The sequence below is a fragment of the Chionomys nivalis genome, chromosome 1 (assembly GCF_950005125.1).
Source record: "Chionomys nivalis chromosome 1, mChiNiv1.1, whole genome shotgun sequence".
In the NCBI taxonomy this organism is placed as follows: Eukaryota; Metazoa; Chordata; class Mammalia; order Rodentia; family Cricetidae; genus Chionomys; species Chionomys nivalis.
In genome coordinates, this window is record NC_080086.1 from 193,405,865 (window position 1) to 193,424,365 (window position 18,501).

General features: G+C 41.5%; 1 protein-coding gene across 3 annotated transcripts in view; it reads right to left on the reverse strand.

Moving 5' to 3' along the window:
* Positions 1–2,915: 2,915 nt before the first annotated feature.
* The window catches only part of Umad1 (UBAP1-MVB12-associated (UMA) domain containing 1), a 170,791-nt gene continuing 155,205 nt past the window's right edge, over positions 2,916–18,501 (reverse strand). For all 3 annotated transcript variants that reach the window (XM_057764674.1, XM_057764680.1, XM_057764671.1), the window contains one exon: positions 2,916–4,825. In XM_057764674.1, the coding sequence (XP_057620657.1) occupies positions 4,568–4,825 (258 nt within the window). In that variant the 3' untranslated portion in view covers positions 2,916–4,567. The remainder of the gene's footprint in view (positions 4,826–18,501) is intronic.

Sequence of the window (18,501 nt, forward strand, 5' to 3'; positions counted from 1 at the left end):
CAGACATCATGCTGGAGAACCAGCTGAGAGTTTGATATCTGGATCTGCAGGCAACAGGAAGGAAGACAGACCATTACTGAGACTGCTTGAGCTTTTGAGAGCTCAAAGTCACCCCTGGCAATATACTTTTTCCAGCAAGGCTACACCTCCCAATCCTTTCAAATAGTGTTACTCCCTAAGCATTTAAGCCTACGAGGGCCATTCTTATTCAAACACCACAGAAGATAGTCTAGTAGACCAGACCAATATTTCTCAAAACTATCAATTTAGAAAAAAAATCCTAGAGAGACTGCTGAAAATATCAAGAGAGGATGAGTAGATAATAAATCACACCAGAAAGCATGACAGGAGAGAGATACTAAAAGGCAACTACAAAATCCAAACAGTGTGTGTTTAATACTGTAGCACTGTTGGCTCCTTAATTGTGACAGATGTCAACAAGGCGGGACTTTTGAGGACCTCTCTACTTCCCTTTGTAACTTTTCTATACATGGAAAATTGCTTTAAAGAAAAACGTTGTTCACATTAAAAGATTACCATTCTGCTGTGCTGACGTAATAGAGTTCCTATGTATCAATCAATACATCTTTTTCTTCCTGCTCACACACATCTATCTGCCAAGCCATATGGCATGAGGAACTTTTTTGAAACATAAGAATATTCCATCGTTAAAGCCAAATGTAGTCAGACCTATTTTTGGAGGCTTAGATTTCTCAGGAATAGTTGGGTCATGCCCTCAGTAATGTGTCACAAATGTTCAAAAGATAACATCCAAGAACCCAAAGTTCATAGTGGCTCGAAAAGATGTGACATCCTTCAGCTTCCTACCCAATACGTATACATTGCATGGGGCTGTTTTCAGGACATGAGTGAGTAGGTGGCACATGGATCTCTGAAAGTAACATTTTGTGCCAGGCAACCCACAGCAGCTGTTCTCAGGAGGCGAGGGGCAGTGAGACTGAAGTGCTACTCTTCTACAGCGCAAAGGGACCTTCCCTCATATACCTACCTATTCATCAGAACTATAAGACATGATGCTATTGGAAAACACAGCATTTTCTTTTATACTGTTTTCAGTTATTCTATTTGAGGGAGGGTAAAAAAGTTGGTATCATAGGTGTTTACTTGAAAAAAAAACCTACTGTAAGGTTCCTAGAAATGTTAGTAAGAATTTATTTTGTTAACAATTTAACTCCATAATTTGAAAAGTTGAGCTAATAATTTAATTAACTAAATAACATTTGGCTGGAGTTATTTATCTACTTTTAAAGGAAAGAGTGCAAATGCCATTAAAGAGAGCTGGAAAAACACATGTGATTTCCTAAATATATGAGGTTTAAAATCAAGACTTCATGGAAGTCATATGTTCTGCACCTGTAGGGATTTCCAGCACAAGGAGAAGGCATGCTCTTGGACAACTAAGCATTTACTATGGAACTGTCATGGAGGCAGAAGAGGACTCTAACACTACTGAGGGGAGTGGACTCTAAAATGCATGTGGGTAGAGCATCCTAACATAGTCATAAGTAGTTCACAGATATGCTGTTTCTCATCGTGGTAGAGCACCGTGTGTGTGTGTGTGTGTGTGTGTGTGTAATAATGCAAACAGTCCCTTGGTCAGGATCAAAGATCATCAATCATTAGGTTATTGAGTATTTAGCAGATATCTCTTACTATTCAATATAACTCTGCAAGGCATGGAAAATACCTTGAATAAGCAGGGGAGAAGAAGACACCAGAAGTGAGGGAACAGCTTAAGTCCTTCCCCTTAAAAACGAGTCATTATTGACTCTGTGGATGCCTACAGGGTCTCAACTCTTTCCTGTATATGTTTAAAAGTTTTTGCCATTATAAATTAATTACAACATTTCTCCCTTTCCTTTCATCCCTTCAAGGTCTTGCGTATAGCTTTTCCAACTCTCCATCAAATTCATGGCCTTAAAAAAACCTAATAGCTATTGAACGCATGTATGTATGTATGCGTACGTGCATACACACACGCCATGTATGTACACATATATACACATATGCACATTTATGTATACATATATACATATGTGTATATACACACATACATGTATTCCTAAATATAACCTATTTAGTTCATATAACACTGCTTGTACGTATGTTTTCAGGGCGGACTGTCTGGCATTGGACAAGCAATCATGTGCACTTTCCTGGGGAAGCCCACCTCTCCTGCTCCCGGCCTTCCTCAGTTGCCTAAAGCCCATGGTCTTTTCTCTCTCCTGTATGGCATGCTCACTGGTGTCATCTCTGCTCGGTTCACATTTCGGCAGACTGCTATTCAAGTAAATGTTTAATAGTAATTAGGTGCTTTAAGTCATCTAAAGTTTTAGGTCTCAGTTTTCTAAGAAGAGTTGGCTGGTTGATTTATAATGTTGTTCCAATTTTAAAATAGTTATATGACTTATATACAGAATAACAAACTGGCCGGGCGGTGGTGGCGCACGCCTTTAATCCCAGCACTCTGGAGGCAGAGGCAGGTGGATCTCTGTGAGTTCGAGGCCAGCCTGGTCTACAAGAGCTAGTTCCAGGACAAAAAGCTACGGAGAAACCGTCTCGAAAATCAAAAAAAAAAAAAAAAAAAACAAACAAACAAACAAAAAAAAACCCTGCCAATTCATAATGTACTTGTCAAAATATGATTATTAACACTGGTCTTTACTAAATTTTCTGATGATGGAGATTTGTATAGATAGTTATCCACTTCTTCCAAATCCTTTCAGTTCATTTTACTAGCTAGGGCTTGCTTCCCATTTTCAGTGTTCCTACAACTTACACATAAGAAATGATGCCGTATTTTCTACACAAACAATATATTTAACCTTTGCCTTCTACAGAATATACAGCTTCCATTTAGACATTAAAAATGCAATGAATGCCATTTTGTGGGTCTGAAAACAATCAAACATTTATTTTAATTCACATTTTTAAAATACAACAATTTTAGACAAATAGTACTTATAAGCACATTTATAACAAAGAGGACATAAATAGAAATGAAATACATAATTACATAGATTTTCACATATTTTCAACAAAAGAACTACCTCTTTACATTCAGTTTTGAAAACACATTAACATGGATAGTTGAAAAAGATGTACCTTTACAAAAAAGTGCTACAAAAGGTTCACATTTGTGTCAATAATAAGGCATGTTTCCTATGTAGATGGTTTATGAAATCTATATAAAGACCTAATTTAATCATTAACCTCACATGGTAATTTTAAGTGCGAATAAAGTACATTTTTATCAGTACAAATGTTCCTTTAACTTTAAATAACACAGTACTTTTTTTTATCAAGACCACACCACATTTATTAAATGAATATGCACAGAACATTAAAATGAAAATAATTCTTGTACTTTTCTGCACAGTGTTTAGTTTTCCTGATATTCTCTTTATAAGAAAAAACATACTTAACACTTTGGCAAAGAATTAATAAATTATAACTAATCAAAAGAAATGACAACCTTTTCCATGGCATAGAAACTCTCCTATTACTATTTACCAAATTTTTGTTGTAGTTCATTGACCAATGGCAGTCCTGCTTAGTTTTATTTAAAATAAATAATGGATATTCAAGAAGTACAAGTCATATTTGGGTGTCTGCCTACACTCTAATTGGAAAGTAGTTAAACTGAGTGTGTTTAGCAGTTAAACACTGCCATCTGTACCAAGGCCAACAAATCTCTAAACAAGTCTTATCAGCAATGGTACGGACCATGGTGAGATGTTCGCACTAGGAGGCAGAGGAGGCAGAAAGGAAATGCACATCTCATAAACTGGGAACATATGTGGTAAGGAAGCCAAACCAACTGAGGCAGAAGTGGGGAGAGCTTTTTGAAAACTGGTCCAAGAATACCCAGAGGGGATGAGAGGGGAACCAGGAGGGAATGCCAGCATCCTTTAGGAGGGTGGAGAGGGCCACAGGGGTCTAAGCACACCACAGTGTCCTCCCCTTCACGGCGCTCCTGAATCAGTAAAGAGTTGCTGATGTTTACGAGAAGTTTCAGGTTTCCATACGGGTTTGTCTAAATTGACACTGAAAAAGTTACGATAACTGGAAGCTGTCTTTTGTCCTCATTCCCAAACACTGCAGGAGAAGTTTAAGGGGTAACAGGACAACCTCTGCTGATCCCCGGAAGTACTCGCTCTCGGCTCAAATTGCGGAGTCTTGGTAACCAGGGGTGAGCCTTCTTTCTCTTCCTGTGTTGTCTTCAGAGAGAGCAAAAACACCCTGCGTCTCCCACATAATCTCAACAGCGTCACTTTCCCTCTACCAGATGGGGAGACACGGGTGGTCTAACTTCTCACTTTTTTCCAAAGTGAGTTCCCTTCATTAAATTGTTGATTACAATTCTTATATAAATTTGCTTCATTCTGAAGAATAAAACTATGAATATGATGTTATTTTACTTATTTTATGATTTCTGCTTGCCTCAAGGCATTAAGGTTGAAATGACAAGGAACGTCGAACAGGTTCAATAAAATGGGCAAACTAGTTTTCGCTAAAGCTGTTAAGGTGTGTGTGGACACGAAGACTACGAGTCACAGAGTACTGAATTCTCAAGAGTGAAATCATACCAGAATCGGGACAAGTTGTCGCCAACATCATAGGAAAGCAAGTGGTCAGGAAGGTCGCCGATGGTGCCCTGCACCGCCAGCACATGTGGGGCCAAGGTGAAGGGCACGTCGCTCAGGAGCTCAGCTGTTTGGGACGTGTTCTCCAGAGTCCGAACTGCCTGATCTTCTGTCTCGGGGCCTGCTACAGTCACACTGGATGTGTCTGCTTTGCCAGTCTAAAAATACATTTAAAACACTTAGAACATAGCACTGTGAGGTTTGGTAATGGTAAACGTGGTATCAGGACGTCAAAAAGCCTGGGCAATGTGTAATCACATAAATACTGCCAGATTTGAACACAAGCATTTACCCATTTGAGAGAGAAATCCATCCAAATCTCTAGAAGATTTAAAAGTTCTACGGTTTGTTCTTACTCAGAATGGCCCCCCATAGTTCCCTTAAACAAGAACTCCTTCATGTGATTTCCCACCCCCGAGGGTCTCCAGGCCCGTCTCTGCCCCCAGAAGGAGGCTTGGCTCCATGCTTGTCTACCCTGGCACAGTGTCCTGCTCTGTCGTGACACACTTGAGGCTTACCTTTAGTGGGCACCATGAGTATGGTTGGAACCAAGTGTTACTTCACAAACTTCCAAATAAGTAACGAGTACCTTGTTAGATTTCTTTTAAATTGACCTATCTTGTACACACTAGTTTATGAAAAGGCATGCAATAATTAGGATATTCAGACATCCATCATACAGCCAAACCCCAGAACTATAAATACACATTAATAGTTGAGTGGACAGGAAATAGTGTCTATATATAGCAATGAAACTGAATGACCTACTACAAGCAGCTAAAATGTAACACAAATAATCTCAGAAAACAAAAATCTCTTTCTTACCCTACAACCTCATGCAGAATAATTCTCATTAGGTATAGACCTAGCAAACCCCACAGGCCCTGGCCCGTTATCACTCGCTGGCCTGCCCTGACCAACTCACCTCCAGTACTACTATAGCCTGGCTCTCTCCCAGGCTGTTTCTACTGAGCTCACTGCTTCTGTTCCTCTGTCCAGGAGGCTGTCCTCTCAGATCTGCATTGAGCTTGCCTGTCTTCCCTCTGGGTCTTGGCCCATCTGCCATCTTCCAAAAGAGGCCTTTCCTCGCCTCTTCCTGAATCTTATACCCTCTCCTCTCTATTTTGTACTTCTCCTCTCCCACTTCTGCTTTTGCCTCTGGCCCTTACCGTCTTGTCATACGCTTTGTGACCCATCCTAACCATCAGAAGCAGGGTCTGTCTCATGCTCATTGCTCTTCTCCAAATGCCTTCATCTGTGCCTCAAGCTCAAGAAAGTTTACTGCACCAACAAAAGCAGAGCTTCGATTCTAATGGTGACAAATGCTGACAGAGTCCCTGTCTAAGGAGAACAACTTTACAGAAGAGAAACAGCATTTCGATCAGACCCTTCATTGAAGTATACAACATACACAGGAAAGGAACACACATTGTCACTGTAGAAACTGCTAAATTCTCACAAACTGAATGCACATGAGTAGCCAGCACAGTCATCAGTCGTCAGAATCTACTCCTTCAGACACCAGTCTGACTGCTCATGGTACAGAATAGTTTGCTCTGTGTCTGGATTTTCAATGAACGTCACCACTTAGGATAAACACTTCTGCTTTTGACTTCTTTCAATCAATATTATATATATTATCCATCTATATTGCTACATATTAGATGAGACATTTTGAGGAATGTATTGGTGCAGTGGGTGTATACTAACTGATTCCTTACAAGTCTTCTGGTTGTTATTTGACAGTGGACATTGGGGAGGTGAAGGGCAGCCAGTAAAGGAAGCAAGAAGATAGCTGGGAACAGAGACGTTGTCATGTTGACTAAAGTTATAATAGCAGAGGAGAGATGCAATGATTGAATACCCGATAGAGTTTGTGTATAAATTCAACAGGATTTGCTGATGAAATGGACGTGGGGTAGGGGCAAGAGTGTAGTCAAGAATAAATCCCAAGTTCTTGGCCTGATAATGAGAAGGACGGAGTCAACCAGTTACTGGGACAGAGAAGGGCGCTATGAGCAGGTGTGGGCAGCCACACTGGAAGTTGGAGCGAGCTGGAGGCTGGAGACACCTGAGAGATATCAAGTAGAGCTTTCTGTAGGAAGATAATGCCAGTCTGCAGCCCAGGACACGCTGCACAAAGCAGGGAAAACGGCATCTTTCCTAGGTGCTTTACTGCGAACAGGCTTTTGGAAAGGTGTATGTTTTTTTGGAAGAAACATGAGAAGCTTCTTTTTATGTTTGTTTTCATTATAAGTTTGGAGAAATAGCTTATAATGAGAAGAAAAAGGCTGTTAAGGAAAACAATTCATGGAAGGTCAACAGAAAAGGAAGTGTTCTCTTCCTAAGATGTCCACAACAGACTAGACAAAGACCCTTAAGAAACACCAGCCTAGGGAATGACTTGGAGTCAACAAAGCTTCCAAACTATGACTATTAATAATGGTCTTGTAATTTCATGAGAATTATTTCATATAATAATATATAATAATTTCAGAACAGTACTGTTCTGCTTACCCATAAATATAAGCTTATTTAATCCATATAACAATTTTATAAAATGGTACACAATACCAAAGAACCTTCTTAGGTCCGCAATGGAACTCAACATACTATCCCATTACGAAAAAGCTTATTACAAAGATACATGTGTGTGGGGCACAGGTCCTGACTCAGTTCTACCTGGTCTTTTCAATGCTAAGTATCCTAGGGTCAGCCAAATACATAGAGAGCAGTGAAGAATGACAGACATTTCAGACAAGTAAGGGGCTTCACTATGTGCACTTGTGTGGCAAAACTGAAATGGAAGTAACACTTGTGTGCACCATAAAACTGTCAAGATTACACATGTGCCAGCGCTCAGGTTACCTGAAATAAAGATGGTAGAGTAGTCATGAGCACAAGTTCTAGAAAAGACTATTAGGGCAGAAAGCCCAGGACAATAAGCCAATGGTCTTGGGCTATCTAACTTCTCCATTCTTTAGCAGGTTGTCAGGCCAGAAACAGGCACTTTCCTTTTCTGTCTTACTTCTTCCTTGTTTCTCAATCTCTGCAGCAAATCATTCCTAGATTAGCTCATTTTATATTCCCCCCTCCTTCCTTCCTTCCTTCCTTCCTTCCTTCCTTCCTTCCTTCCTTCCTTCCTTCCTTCCTTCCTTCCTTCCTTCCCTCCCTTCTGTTTCTCTCTACATTGACCAGGCTGTCCTCAAACTCAGAGAGATGACCTGCCTCTGCCTCTGAAGTGCTGGGATTAAAGGCCTTTGTTACCATGTCTGTGCACAGAACACTATTGTTTTGTTAATTAAACTGTCCCTTCTCAAGAGCATTCTTGAACTCTAACCTCTACGTTAAGGAGATGGTGTGCCACCCTTAACATTCTCCTTTCCAAACACAGAACTCAAGTTTAACTCTTCAGGACCAGCATTTATTCCCGTTTGTGCTTTTACCAATCCTCTTTTAATTCCTTTAAAAATCACTCTTATCTGGAAAATGCAATTTCCTAGAGAACAAGAGTATACCAAACCGCATCTGGTACTTTAAAGAACTTGGTATATGTGACATCTTGCTCAAGTTGTCCTGACAAAGCAGCATATGGGCCTCAGCCTTCCCGTCTATACAATGAGTGACAAGAGACAAAATGATGGATAATGGCAGTGACGGCAAAGACAGCAACTCTCATGTGCTGGACACACACTTGGACCAGGCTCCACCCGAGACGCTCTAAAGGCGGCACTCACTGATGTCTTGTAATGGCCCTGCAGGGGATGTGCTGTGAAAGGTAGAAGAACAATAAGACAGGATGCTTATGGAGGATGCCTCATGGAGGATGCCTCATGTCGTTTGGGAAATGGAGAATCAAGCCCGTGGTCTCTTAATAGTCTGTTCTATGAACTTATACATTTCAGATGTGCTCCGCAAAGACACCAGATCAACCGAGCAGTGACAGTTTGTGAGATAATAGCAGAAAGGAGAATAATCACTAAATAGCACCTTGGCTTCACTTAGAAGAAAAGAAAAGATTCTAATGTCTTTTACTGTTAGGAAGGATGGAGAAAACATTCTGCAGACAGACTGAAAAGAGATGGAAAAGTCACTTTAATTTAGGGAAATTTACCCCATGGGAACAAGTCTACCAGCAGTCTGGATAAGCCATGGGAAAAGCCACAGACGGGGAAAGAGTCCAAGCCGAGAAGGCTGAGGCAGAGAGGAAGGCACGTGGGAATGCTGTCCCACAGTATTCCTTCTGTCGAAATCAAAGTTCTGAAAGTTTGATTTAGTTACAAACGCCTCCTATACGATCTCAATTTCAGCTGTGCTGGATGGATGGCTCCAGCTTCCATCTCTTAACAGTTGGCTTAGAGCAATGCTACAGTCTCCAAGGAGGCTGCCTGCCCTCTTGGCAGCAGGGTGAGTGCCATGATGCAGCTGCTACTGCCATGCTGAGAGCTGGAAGGGGAGAAATTATAAGGCAAAACAAGAATAAGTCGCAAAGAAAATGTGAGTCAAAATTCAAGGGCCCCATACCAGCTAACCCAGATCACTAAGCCGCCAGTTTGGCAGCGTGTGGAGGTGGAGGTGGGGCTGAGGGCTGGAACAGGTGCACCAGTTCTCGGCAGAAAGCAACCCCACTCAGACACGAGCCTTGTGATTTTATTTTTTACATTTGCATAATGAAATGGATCTTTACTGGGAAGAATTAGTGTGATAACTACAATGGGGCAGAAGAAAAGAATCAATTAGCCTTTTGGTTAATAGCCAAATTGCAGAAAACGATTTCAAACATGACGCTCACACAGAGACTCGCTGCTTTGTGATTAGCCCTGCTCAGAGATGGCTCCAGGCTCAAGGTTCCTTCGTCCAGCTTTGATATTTTTCCAAAGCAGTATTTTCCCTCATATTATTAAAGATCAGTAGAGGATGCCAGGCTTTGTTTTTAATCTCACAGAGAAAATCAATGTCCTTATCTGTATTACCAATAACCACGTTTACAACAAGCTGTTTTATTTGTGTAAAAACAATTTCTTGGCTATCGGGTAACCTGTTACGGACTGGCTGGCCAATTTTACTTTAAGTTCCTTCTGATAAAAAGGTTTATAAGCACTATTCCTCTTTTTCTAGTGCAAAAGGGTCATAAAAATTCATGAAGTTCCATTTGAAGACTCTTCTAAGAGAGTAAGAAAATACACCCTCTAAGGCATCTGACTCTTCAGTAAAGGCTTAGAGAAAGGCAGAGCACAGGCAGCTGTGGTGTCCTGGGAACCTCTCTCCTAGGTGTTCTGAAGCAAAGAACTTCAGGTTTGAACAACTACATTGTTCCCAGCACATGAGTCCAGTCACCCCCATGGAATCCACTGGGAAGCACCAGCCTGGCAAGCACACTGACACTCATCTCTTTACTCATCCCCAAGCAAGCTGTGAATTGTGATTACTACAAACCTACTCCTTTTAGCACTTTGGAAAGCTGTCTGTCCTTTTCTGCAACCCATGCTTTAGACAGAGACCAAAGAGGGTCCTGGAAGAGCAAAATATTTCTATTGCATTGAAATAGAAAAATCAACCTCAATCAAAATAGCAACAGAACTCATGGAAAGAATATGAATCCAGGCACAAAGCAAAGCGGGTAGCCCTAGTAGGCAGAGGAGGGCTTCTAGAAAGCAAGTCACATAGAGAAAAGGCACTGTCAAGCCTGGCCTTCCATGCCTTTAAACTGTAATGTCTATAAATAAAAGACAAGCTTCTTTGAACAATAGCTCGAACAAGTTACAGTGTCATTTTATCTCCCTAGATAGCCATCCATTCTATTCTGGCTTCAGCTGGTATCTGCTTTCATGACATCAGCTGCTAGTTGGTGGGGTGAGGTACAGGGGCAGATCTGAGTGAGAAGCACAGGGGACAGAGGTCAGAAGGTGACGAGCAGGAGCTAGAGCACAGACAAGGGAAGTGTGTTCAAGCTGTGCTCAACAGGAGCTAGAGCACAGACAAGGGATAAGGGAAGTGTGTTCAAGCTGTGCTGAGCAGGAGCTAGAGCACAGACAAGGGAAGAAGTGTGTTCAAGCTGTGCCGCCGCCTTTTTTCAAAGTCAGTTGCTAATATAGGTCTGCGTAGCTGCAAAGAGCTCCAGAGGACCCATCTTTGTCGCTCGCAACTATGGCAGCCCCAGGCAATAGCTCCTTTCATCCGGAAGAAGTTACATTGTAAAAGTAGAGGGCTTTTCTATTTTCTCACAATTTGTAATGAGGAGAACAGTATCTGAACTAATAAGTCCTAAGTAAACATTTTACATCTAACTACCCTGCCCCCCCCCCCCCACTTCTCAGGTGCTCTGGTATGGAGCTGACTCTTCCTCTTTGCTGTGGAATCGGGAGTCTCCTACCTGGGAAGGGTGTACTCAGCCAGAACTTCACCTTCAGCCCAGACCTGGTTTTAGCTGAGGGGTTAGGTGTAAGACATAAGCAAAAGTCTAGAACATTTTGCCACAGATACAAATAAATCAGGTGGGAGAGAATGATCCACAAAAGCCATTTTTTCTATGTGGCCTGAGCATTAACTCCCTGGGCTGGAGATCCTAGTCCAAGGTGTCGGTTTCAGAAGCAAATGGAAGACTGGGCTCTTCATTCTAAGAGGGGAGGTTGGAGAGATGCCGTTCTCTGTTCCCTCTCCTTTTCTCGGTCTCTGGTGTCATTTCAGTTTATATTCCAGCTCATGAGTTTTTTTCAGTATTTTTTTTCTTTCTTTTTCCTTCACTACCTCCACCTGTTTGTGCTTCCTGCTTGTTCCATCTTCCTTGAAGCAGAAGAAGAAGAGGAAGCAGAAGGGGAGAAGAATGCCATCCTCTTCTCAGAACTCCAGCTGAGTGTGCAGCAATGGGGCAGGAAGCACGCAGCTGCTTCTCACTTCTGTAATCTGTACCATGCATTCTTGGAAAAGTGGCCTGTCTGAAGCTGAGGACATCTATGCCCGCTAACTTGATCGGGGTGCGGTGGGCAGAGGAAAGGAGTGAAGCAAGGGCAGGGCATCCAGGGTGGAGTCCTGCTTCAATGCTGCCTCTTAGCACAAAAGGTGATCCAACTGTGTTCTTTCTTTTCTTAAAAGCAGGTTTAAAGTTACTTTATAAAAATTTAGGATATCTAGCCTGAAGACATCTCGCATGTCCCCAGAGGGCCTCCCTGTCATACTTTACAGCACGGATGTCACCTTTCTCCTCTTTCCTGGCCTTACATCACCTTCTTGCTCCTGGGCAGCTGGAGCAGGCTACTGTGATGAAACGGAACTATCAGTGAGGATTACCTCCCTCTGTTGTGCCCAGCAGCCTATCTGGGTTTGCATTTGGATCCAAAGCTAACTAACTGCTCCCTGACTGCAGGCCCAGCCTGTCCCAGCTCTTCCAAGACACAGCTCTGCCCATTAGGAGGCATTTTTGAATTGTTCTTTCCTTTAAGTGAATTAGGCATTTAACGAAATGATCCTCACGCCTATCACTCAATTAGAGTGTCGCCTACTTTGTTTTATATAAGGAATAGAGAGTTGCTGATGCTGGCTGTCAGTCATTCACCCCTTAAAGAGACTGCCTTGGCCCTTTAAAAGGACAGAAAATTAGGTAGGCAGAGTAGACAGAACAGAAGGCTGGGAGAAAGAAGCCGAGTGAGGAGTCGCCATGATTCTCCCACTCCAGACAGACGCAGGTTAAGATCTTTCCTGGTAAGCCAGCTCGTGGTACTACACAGAATATTAGAAATGGGTTAGATCAATATGTAAGAGCTAGCCAATAAGAGGCTGGAACTAATGGGCCAGGCAGTGTTTAAAAGAATACAGTTTCCGTGTAATTATTTCGGGTAAAGCTAGCCGGGTGGTGGTGGGAAGCAGCCCTGCCGCTCATAATACAACAGAGTGGCGCCCAGCGTGCTAATGAACTCCATGTAAAACCTGAGAGGGCTTAAAAAGGACAGAAAGAGAATTTAAGACAGCTTTTTGCTGTTTCTGGGTTACGTGCCGCAAAGAAATTGTCCTGACTCAGCAACAGGAAAAAACTGGCTGTTTTAAAATGCCGGCTTTCTGGGCTGTGCCGCCATTGCGATCTCTGTCTGGCTCCTGCGGGAGAAAGAGTCTTTGAATGGAGCATTTGGAATAAAGTGCTATGATTTGTTTGATGGCAACTAGACTCTCTGTGTGCCTAAAAGGAAGTCATTGCCTGCTGTGGTTCAGGGGCACCAAATGGCTCTGAGGCAGGAGCAGCTCAGCTCCGCCATGCTGAACTGTGCTGGTCTCAGGCAGGAACTACCATAATTACCATAATAACAGCGCAGTTAAGGTTTGGACTGAGCAGGACACAGGCAGTACCGTATTATCTGTACATGGCGCAACTTAAGTTTTTAAGAAGTGCTTAACATTTTAAGAAATGCTCCTGGATAGTAAAAAAATTACAGATTCACAATAGAACTGATTCAGGCACTGTTAGATGAATGTACGTAGGCTTGAGAGAGAGAAAAAAATATATATAGAGAGAATAAAGTTAATGCCCTTAATAAAGGGGGATAAAGTCTTTAAAGAGACAGAGTACAGATAGTTATAGATTAAAAGAAATAAAGAAAAATAAGCCACGTAAAAATGGAAAATTCACAGAGAGTCTGGATTCTTTGTATTATTGTGTTTTCTTTAAAATTTTTGACTGTAAAGGAGCTAACTGCAGAGAGACATTTCATTATATGGGCTGCCAAGCTAAACCAGAATGAATACAAGGGTATTATGATTTCAAAATATGGGTCTAAGTATATGATGCTTTGGAGAGGGTCTTCTTTTGTTTTCACAGAGGATGAGACGCTGTGGATTGCGTCTATACCAATATGGTATGATAGACCACGCCCTCCTGAAAGGTTGCTGTGAACACCTTCAGAAAATTACTTCACTCAACTGCCGACCGAGATGACCCTGACACACAGGTTACACCATGAAAGATCTGAATACAGCGCCCCCATTCAGCAGGAAGCAGTTTGGAGAGAAAAACTGCGCCCATGTTCCCAAATATGGTTTATAAATGTTCTTTTACATTTAAAGGGGGATATGATATAGATATAAATAATTTGCATTGGTGTGGATTTGAAGGTCAATTTTGTTATATGTATATGCATATTTCTAATCTTGATTAAGGTATTGTGATTGTGTAGTTCATTTAAAAATGTAATGTATATAGGTTGTTAATGGATAATCATCAATAATTGTCAAGATTTTAGTCATGTTAGTTAGATTTTCTAGATGTGCATAGATATATTTCAGCTAGGGATATATATTTCAGTTGGATAGGCATTCTTCATATCTTTCAAAGACTACAGAATATGGCATTTAATGTTTTAATAACTTAGGGCTTTTCATGATAATGAGACACGTCTGCTCCTGGCAGCACCAATCTACTTCAAGAGGAAGATGGGCACTGAAGAGGCTCCTTAAGGAGTTTGATAGCCATTTGGGCAAGAAACTGCTCTTGCCTGGACTGTTGCATAAACTGGACACAAAGAACCCGCAGAAAGAGGACTGCTGAACTTGCCTAAAGGTGAGATGGTCTTTCGGGGTGCCTGACTCATGAAAGAGTCTACAAGACATTCTGCAGGACACAGCAGAAAGTGACTGAACTGTCTTTGGAATTTTCCTGCTTCATGGAAATGTCTGCTGAAAACTATGGGCCTGTAGGCCGAAGATGGATGCCCCAACGGTACAAAAGAACTTTGGGTGACTGTCCAGGCAGCGAAATGTCTCTGTCATTTCTAGAGTTTTGGATTTCTTGTTTACTTAGGTAATATTATATCCTTCTGGAGTCTTTGATGGAGTTGAAGAATAGATAGATAGTTATAGTTTTCCATTATTATGATAAAGATAAAATATAAATATTGCAACTGTAATTCTTGCTTGATAACTGTTTTGTTATATGTAATCTTACTATGTTAAAGTGAAAGCCTTTCTTTTTTTGTTTAAACAGAAAAAGGGGAAATGATGTGGGAGAGTCTTCTGTTTTGTGTTGATTTCATTGGTTAAATAAAGAGACTGCCTTGGCCCTTTAATAGGACAGAAAATTAGGTAGGCAGAGTAGACAGAACAGAAGGCTGGGAGAAAGAAGCCGAGTGAGGAGTCGCCATGATTCTCCCACTCCAGACAGACGCAGGTTAAGATCTTTCCTGGTAAGCCAGCTCGTGGTACTACACAGAATATTAGAAATGGGTTAGATCAATATGTAAGAGCTAGCCAATAAGAGGCTGGAACTAATGGGCCAGGCAGTGATTAAAAGAATACAGTTTCCGTGTAATTATTTCGGGTAAAGCTAGCCGGGTGGTGGTGGGAAGCAGCCCTGCCGCTCATATTACAACAACCCCTAACTCACCGAATTCCCTGCCTTCTGTGTGTGTTTCTCTAGCTCTGATTTCATGAATAATCATTCAAGTTTCTGTAAGCGCTAATCGCTTATGACCTGTTTATATACTCTGGGCTACTGGATCCCTTTCTGAGCGTTGAGTTCTTGGCTTCCCTACTGATTCTCAGCTTCACCACCTTCTGCGTCCAGCTCCTTTCCTATTTCTGAAAAGCCAGTGTTCTCAAGAGCTGTAGGTTCAAGTTGTCTGCTCTTTCATTCCGTATAATCTCAGAACACTTCTGGGAAGAGCTCTCTCTCTCTGACACCAACAGTCCTACTCATCCGTTCTCAAAAGCCTGACAGAGGCACAGACTTCTGGACATGGTTACTAGCCTTCCATCAGATCACCTGGACATGGGTACTAGCCTTCCATCAGATCTCCTGGACATGGGTACTAGCCTTCCATCAGATCTCCTGGACATGGGTACTAGCCTTCCATCAGATCTCCTGGACGTGGGTACTAGCCTTCCATCAGATCTCCTGGACATGGGTACCAAATCAGATCCATCATATCCCTGCCAAGCTCTTAGCCCACACATTTGCACACCATTTTTGTGCAGACTAACTCCTGTTGGAATCTCCCATGCCACCCTAAACTCAACAGAGAGCTCATTGCCTTCCTAAACTTACTGCATTCCTAAAATTTCCAAAACTACTGTATAATTTCATACAAATGTTTTATTGGTGATGTTTACATAGAAATTATGGATTTTTTTTAAAAGAGTGGGACTACGTTAATCTAATCAAAGCCTTCCAATAAAAGGCAATGGGTAACTAACCAGAGGTTACCTGTTGGGTGTGTGTGTTGTACTCTATTTTAAGGACTTATATTTAGCCAGTTCTCTATGCACAAGTGCTAACTGTGTGGAGGGTGAAGGTCCAAAAATATAGACTGTGCAACTACAGAAATAAGAGTTTAAGTTAACAGTTCAGCTAAGCATTTCATATTGCCTTAAATCTACCAAGCTGACTACAACATGTGGCCATGCTTAGAGAACCACAGATCTGATCATAGTGAAGGCTACAGAACAGCTCAGCTTTTTATGCAGAAATTCTCCAAGCTTATTACGTGCACCAGGTCTGAAGAATTCGATATCCCATTAGTCACACCAGATCCTACCCCACTTCCCAATTATACGGTCTTATTTATTTTGAATATCTCTTCCCAATTATACGGTCTTATTTATTTTGAATATCTCTTCAGCTTCTTCAACCTGTGATGCAACAGGATCACAATTTTTTTCCAGATAATTTCAAAGGATAATAATGAAAGACGAGCTTGCATATTTCTGTATACTGAATAGACAATAAGCTAGAAAAAAACCCAGATACTTTCTATCTTTAAAGCTCAGAAGAAAATAGTTATGTTATACTAGTTTGGACTTATATATAGAACAGACACAATTTATATACCTGGTTGAATAGAAATAAATACAGTCAGAAATATAAAAAAGTAAATGTAAAAGTATTAAACAATAATTACTTTAGTTCTTTTCATCTGTATGTTCATAGGATGAACATCTAAAATTCGTAAGCCAGGTAGAATAAATATTTTTCAGAATACTTAAATGTTGTGCTTACATAACAGTTAATGTAACTAGTTCCAGCCATGTCTACTATCTGAGAACAAAGTTAATCTCCTCTACTGTGTCCAGTTAGTCTAGCAGTTTCTGCTGCCACTGTTTTCATTATTATGAAAAACATAAAAGTATCATTTTAAATACGAACTGAGAATTGTCATATTTTTAGTCAGAATCCAGATGCAATTATCAGGAGGATGTCATGTTCACCCTGAAGATAAATATAAAATTGGGGAAACCCGCAGAAATAATCTCAGAAAGGAAGTGATTCTTCAATAAATAGGGTAATTAACTGAAATGAAAAGATTCTGTTTTCTTTGTGATTTGGATTTGATGTGTGGACAAGTCCACACACTTGGAAACATAGCCAGTGTATTTAAACTGTATGTTTTCTTTTTAAAAAAAGTTTTACATTTACTTATTTACTCTATCCATCCATCCATCCATCCATCCATCCATCCATCCATCCATCCATCCATCTATCTATCTATCATCTATCATCTATCTATCTATCATCATCTATCTACTGTGTGTGTTTGTATTGGTGTGATGAGATGAATAAACACGAATACACACACATGCCATGGTGTCTGTGGAGGTCAGAGGACAATTTGTGGGAGTCAGTTCTTGTTGTAAGGAGGCTGCTTGTTGGTTCCTGGCTGCTCAGCCCCGAAATAATCACACAGAAACTGTATTAATTAAATCACTGCTTGGCCCATTAGCTCTAGTTTCTTATTGGCTAACTCTTTTTTTGTTGTTGTTGTTTTGTTTTTTGAGACAGGGTTTCTCTGTAGCTTTAAAGCCTGTCCTGGAACTAGCTCTTGTAGACCAGGCTGGCCTCGAACTCACAGAGATCCACCTGCCTCTGCCTCCCAAGTGCTGGAAGTAAAGTCATGGCCAACTCTTACATCTTAATTTAACACATTTCTATTAATCTGTGTATCGCCATATGGCTGAGGCTTACTGGCTAAGGTTTTGGCATCTGTCTCCGGCAGGGCTACATGGCCTTTCTCTGACTCTGCCTCCTTTCTGCCATCATTCCGTTTAGTTTTCCCCTCCTAGCTCTGTTCTCCTATAGCTCTGCTGTAGGGCCAAAGCAATTTTTTTTTATTAGCCAATGATATTCACAGCATACAGAGGAGAATCCTTCTACCATGTGGGCTCCAGAGACCAAACTCACCTCTCCAGGTTGACAGCAAGTGCCTTCTCCCCACCTCCTGCCACCCCACCAGCCATCCTGCTGGCCCACACTACATTTTCACATATGCACGAATGTGAAAGCAAGTATGTCATAGCACTCTGCACCCACACTTTTTGAGGCTGGCTAATAAATCCCACCGCTGAGCACACGAGTGAGTGTTACTTGCACTTGCCGCACCTCGCCCGGAACTCCACTAGAAAAACAATGTTTGGCAGACTGAAGAGGTGAGCAGAGAGCTGTGTTGTTTGACCTTGGTTCTCATTTTCAAATAGGTTATATTTCAAAATAGAAGATGGGGTTGGAAAAGTAAATACAGCTGTGTTTTCTCCACCCCTGCGTGGGAATGAAGGTGCCATTCAGAATGGAAGGAGGCCTAGTCGCTCCTTTAGTGTACAGTCGGAACCCAAAGGAGTGTGCTACTGTTTCACGCCATAGAAAATTCAGGTCAGCACTGCCTTCTCACTGTAACATCTCCCTAACTTTGACTGTATGGCTGAGAGACAATCCCTCCACATCAGTCTCCACACTTCCCACTGCCAGAGCTTCATTGTCCCACACGAAACTGCATCCTGAAACAAACCTTCACCACTCTCCTTCTCTGACCCCACAGAACGCTATGAATTTGCTTATCCCAGCAGTCTAAACGGCATTACAAGG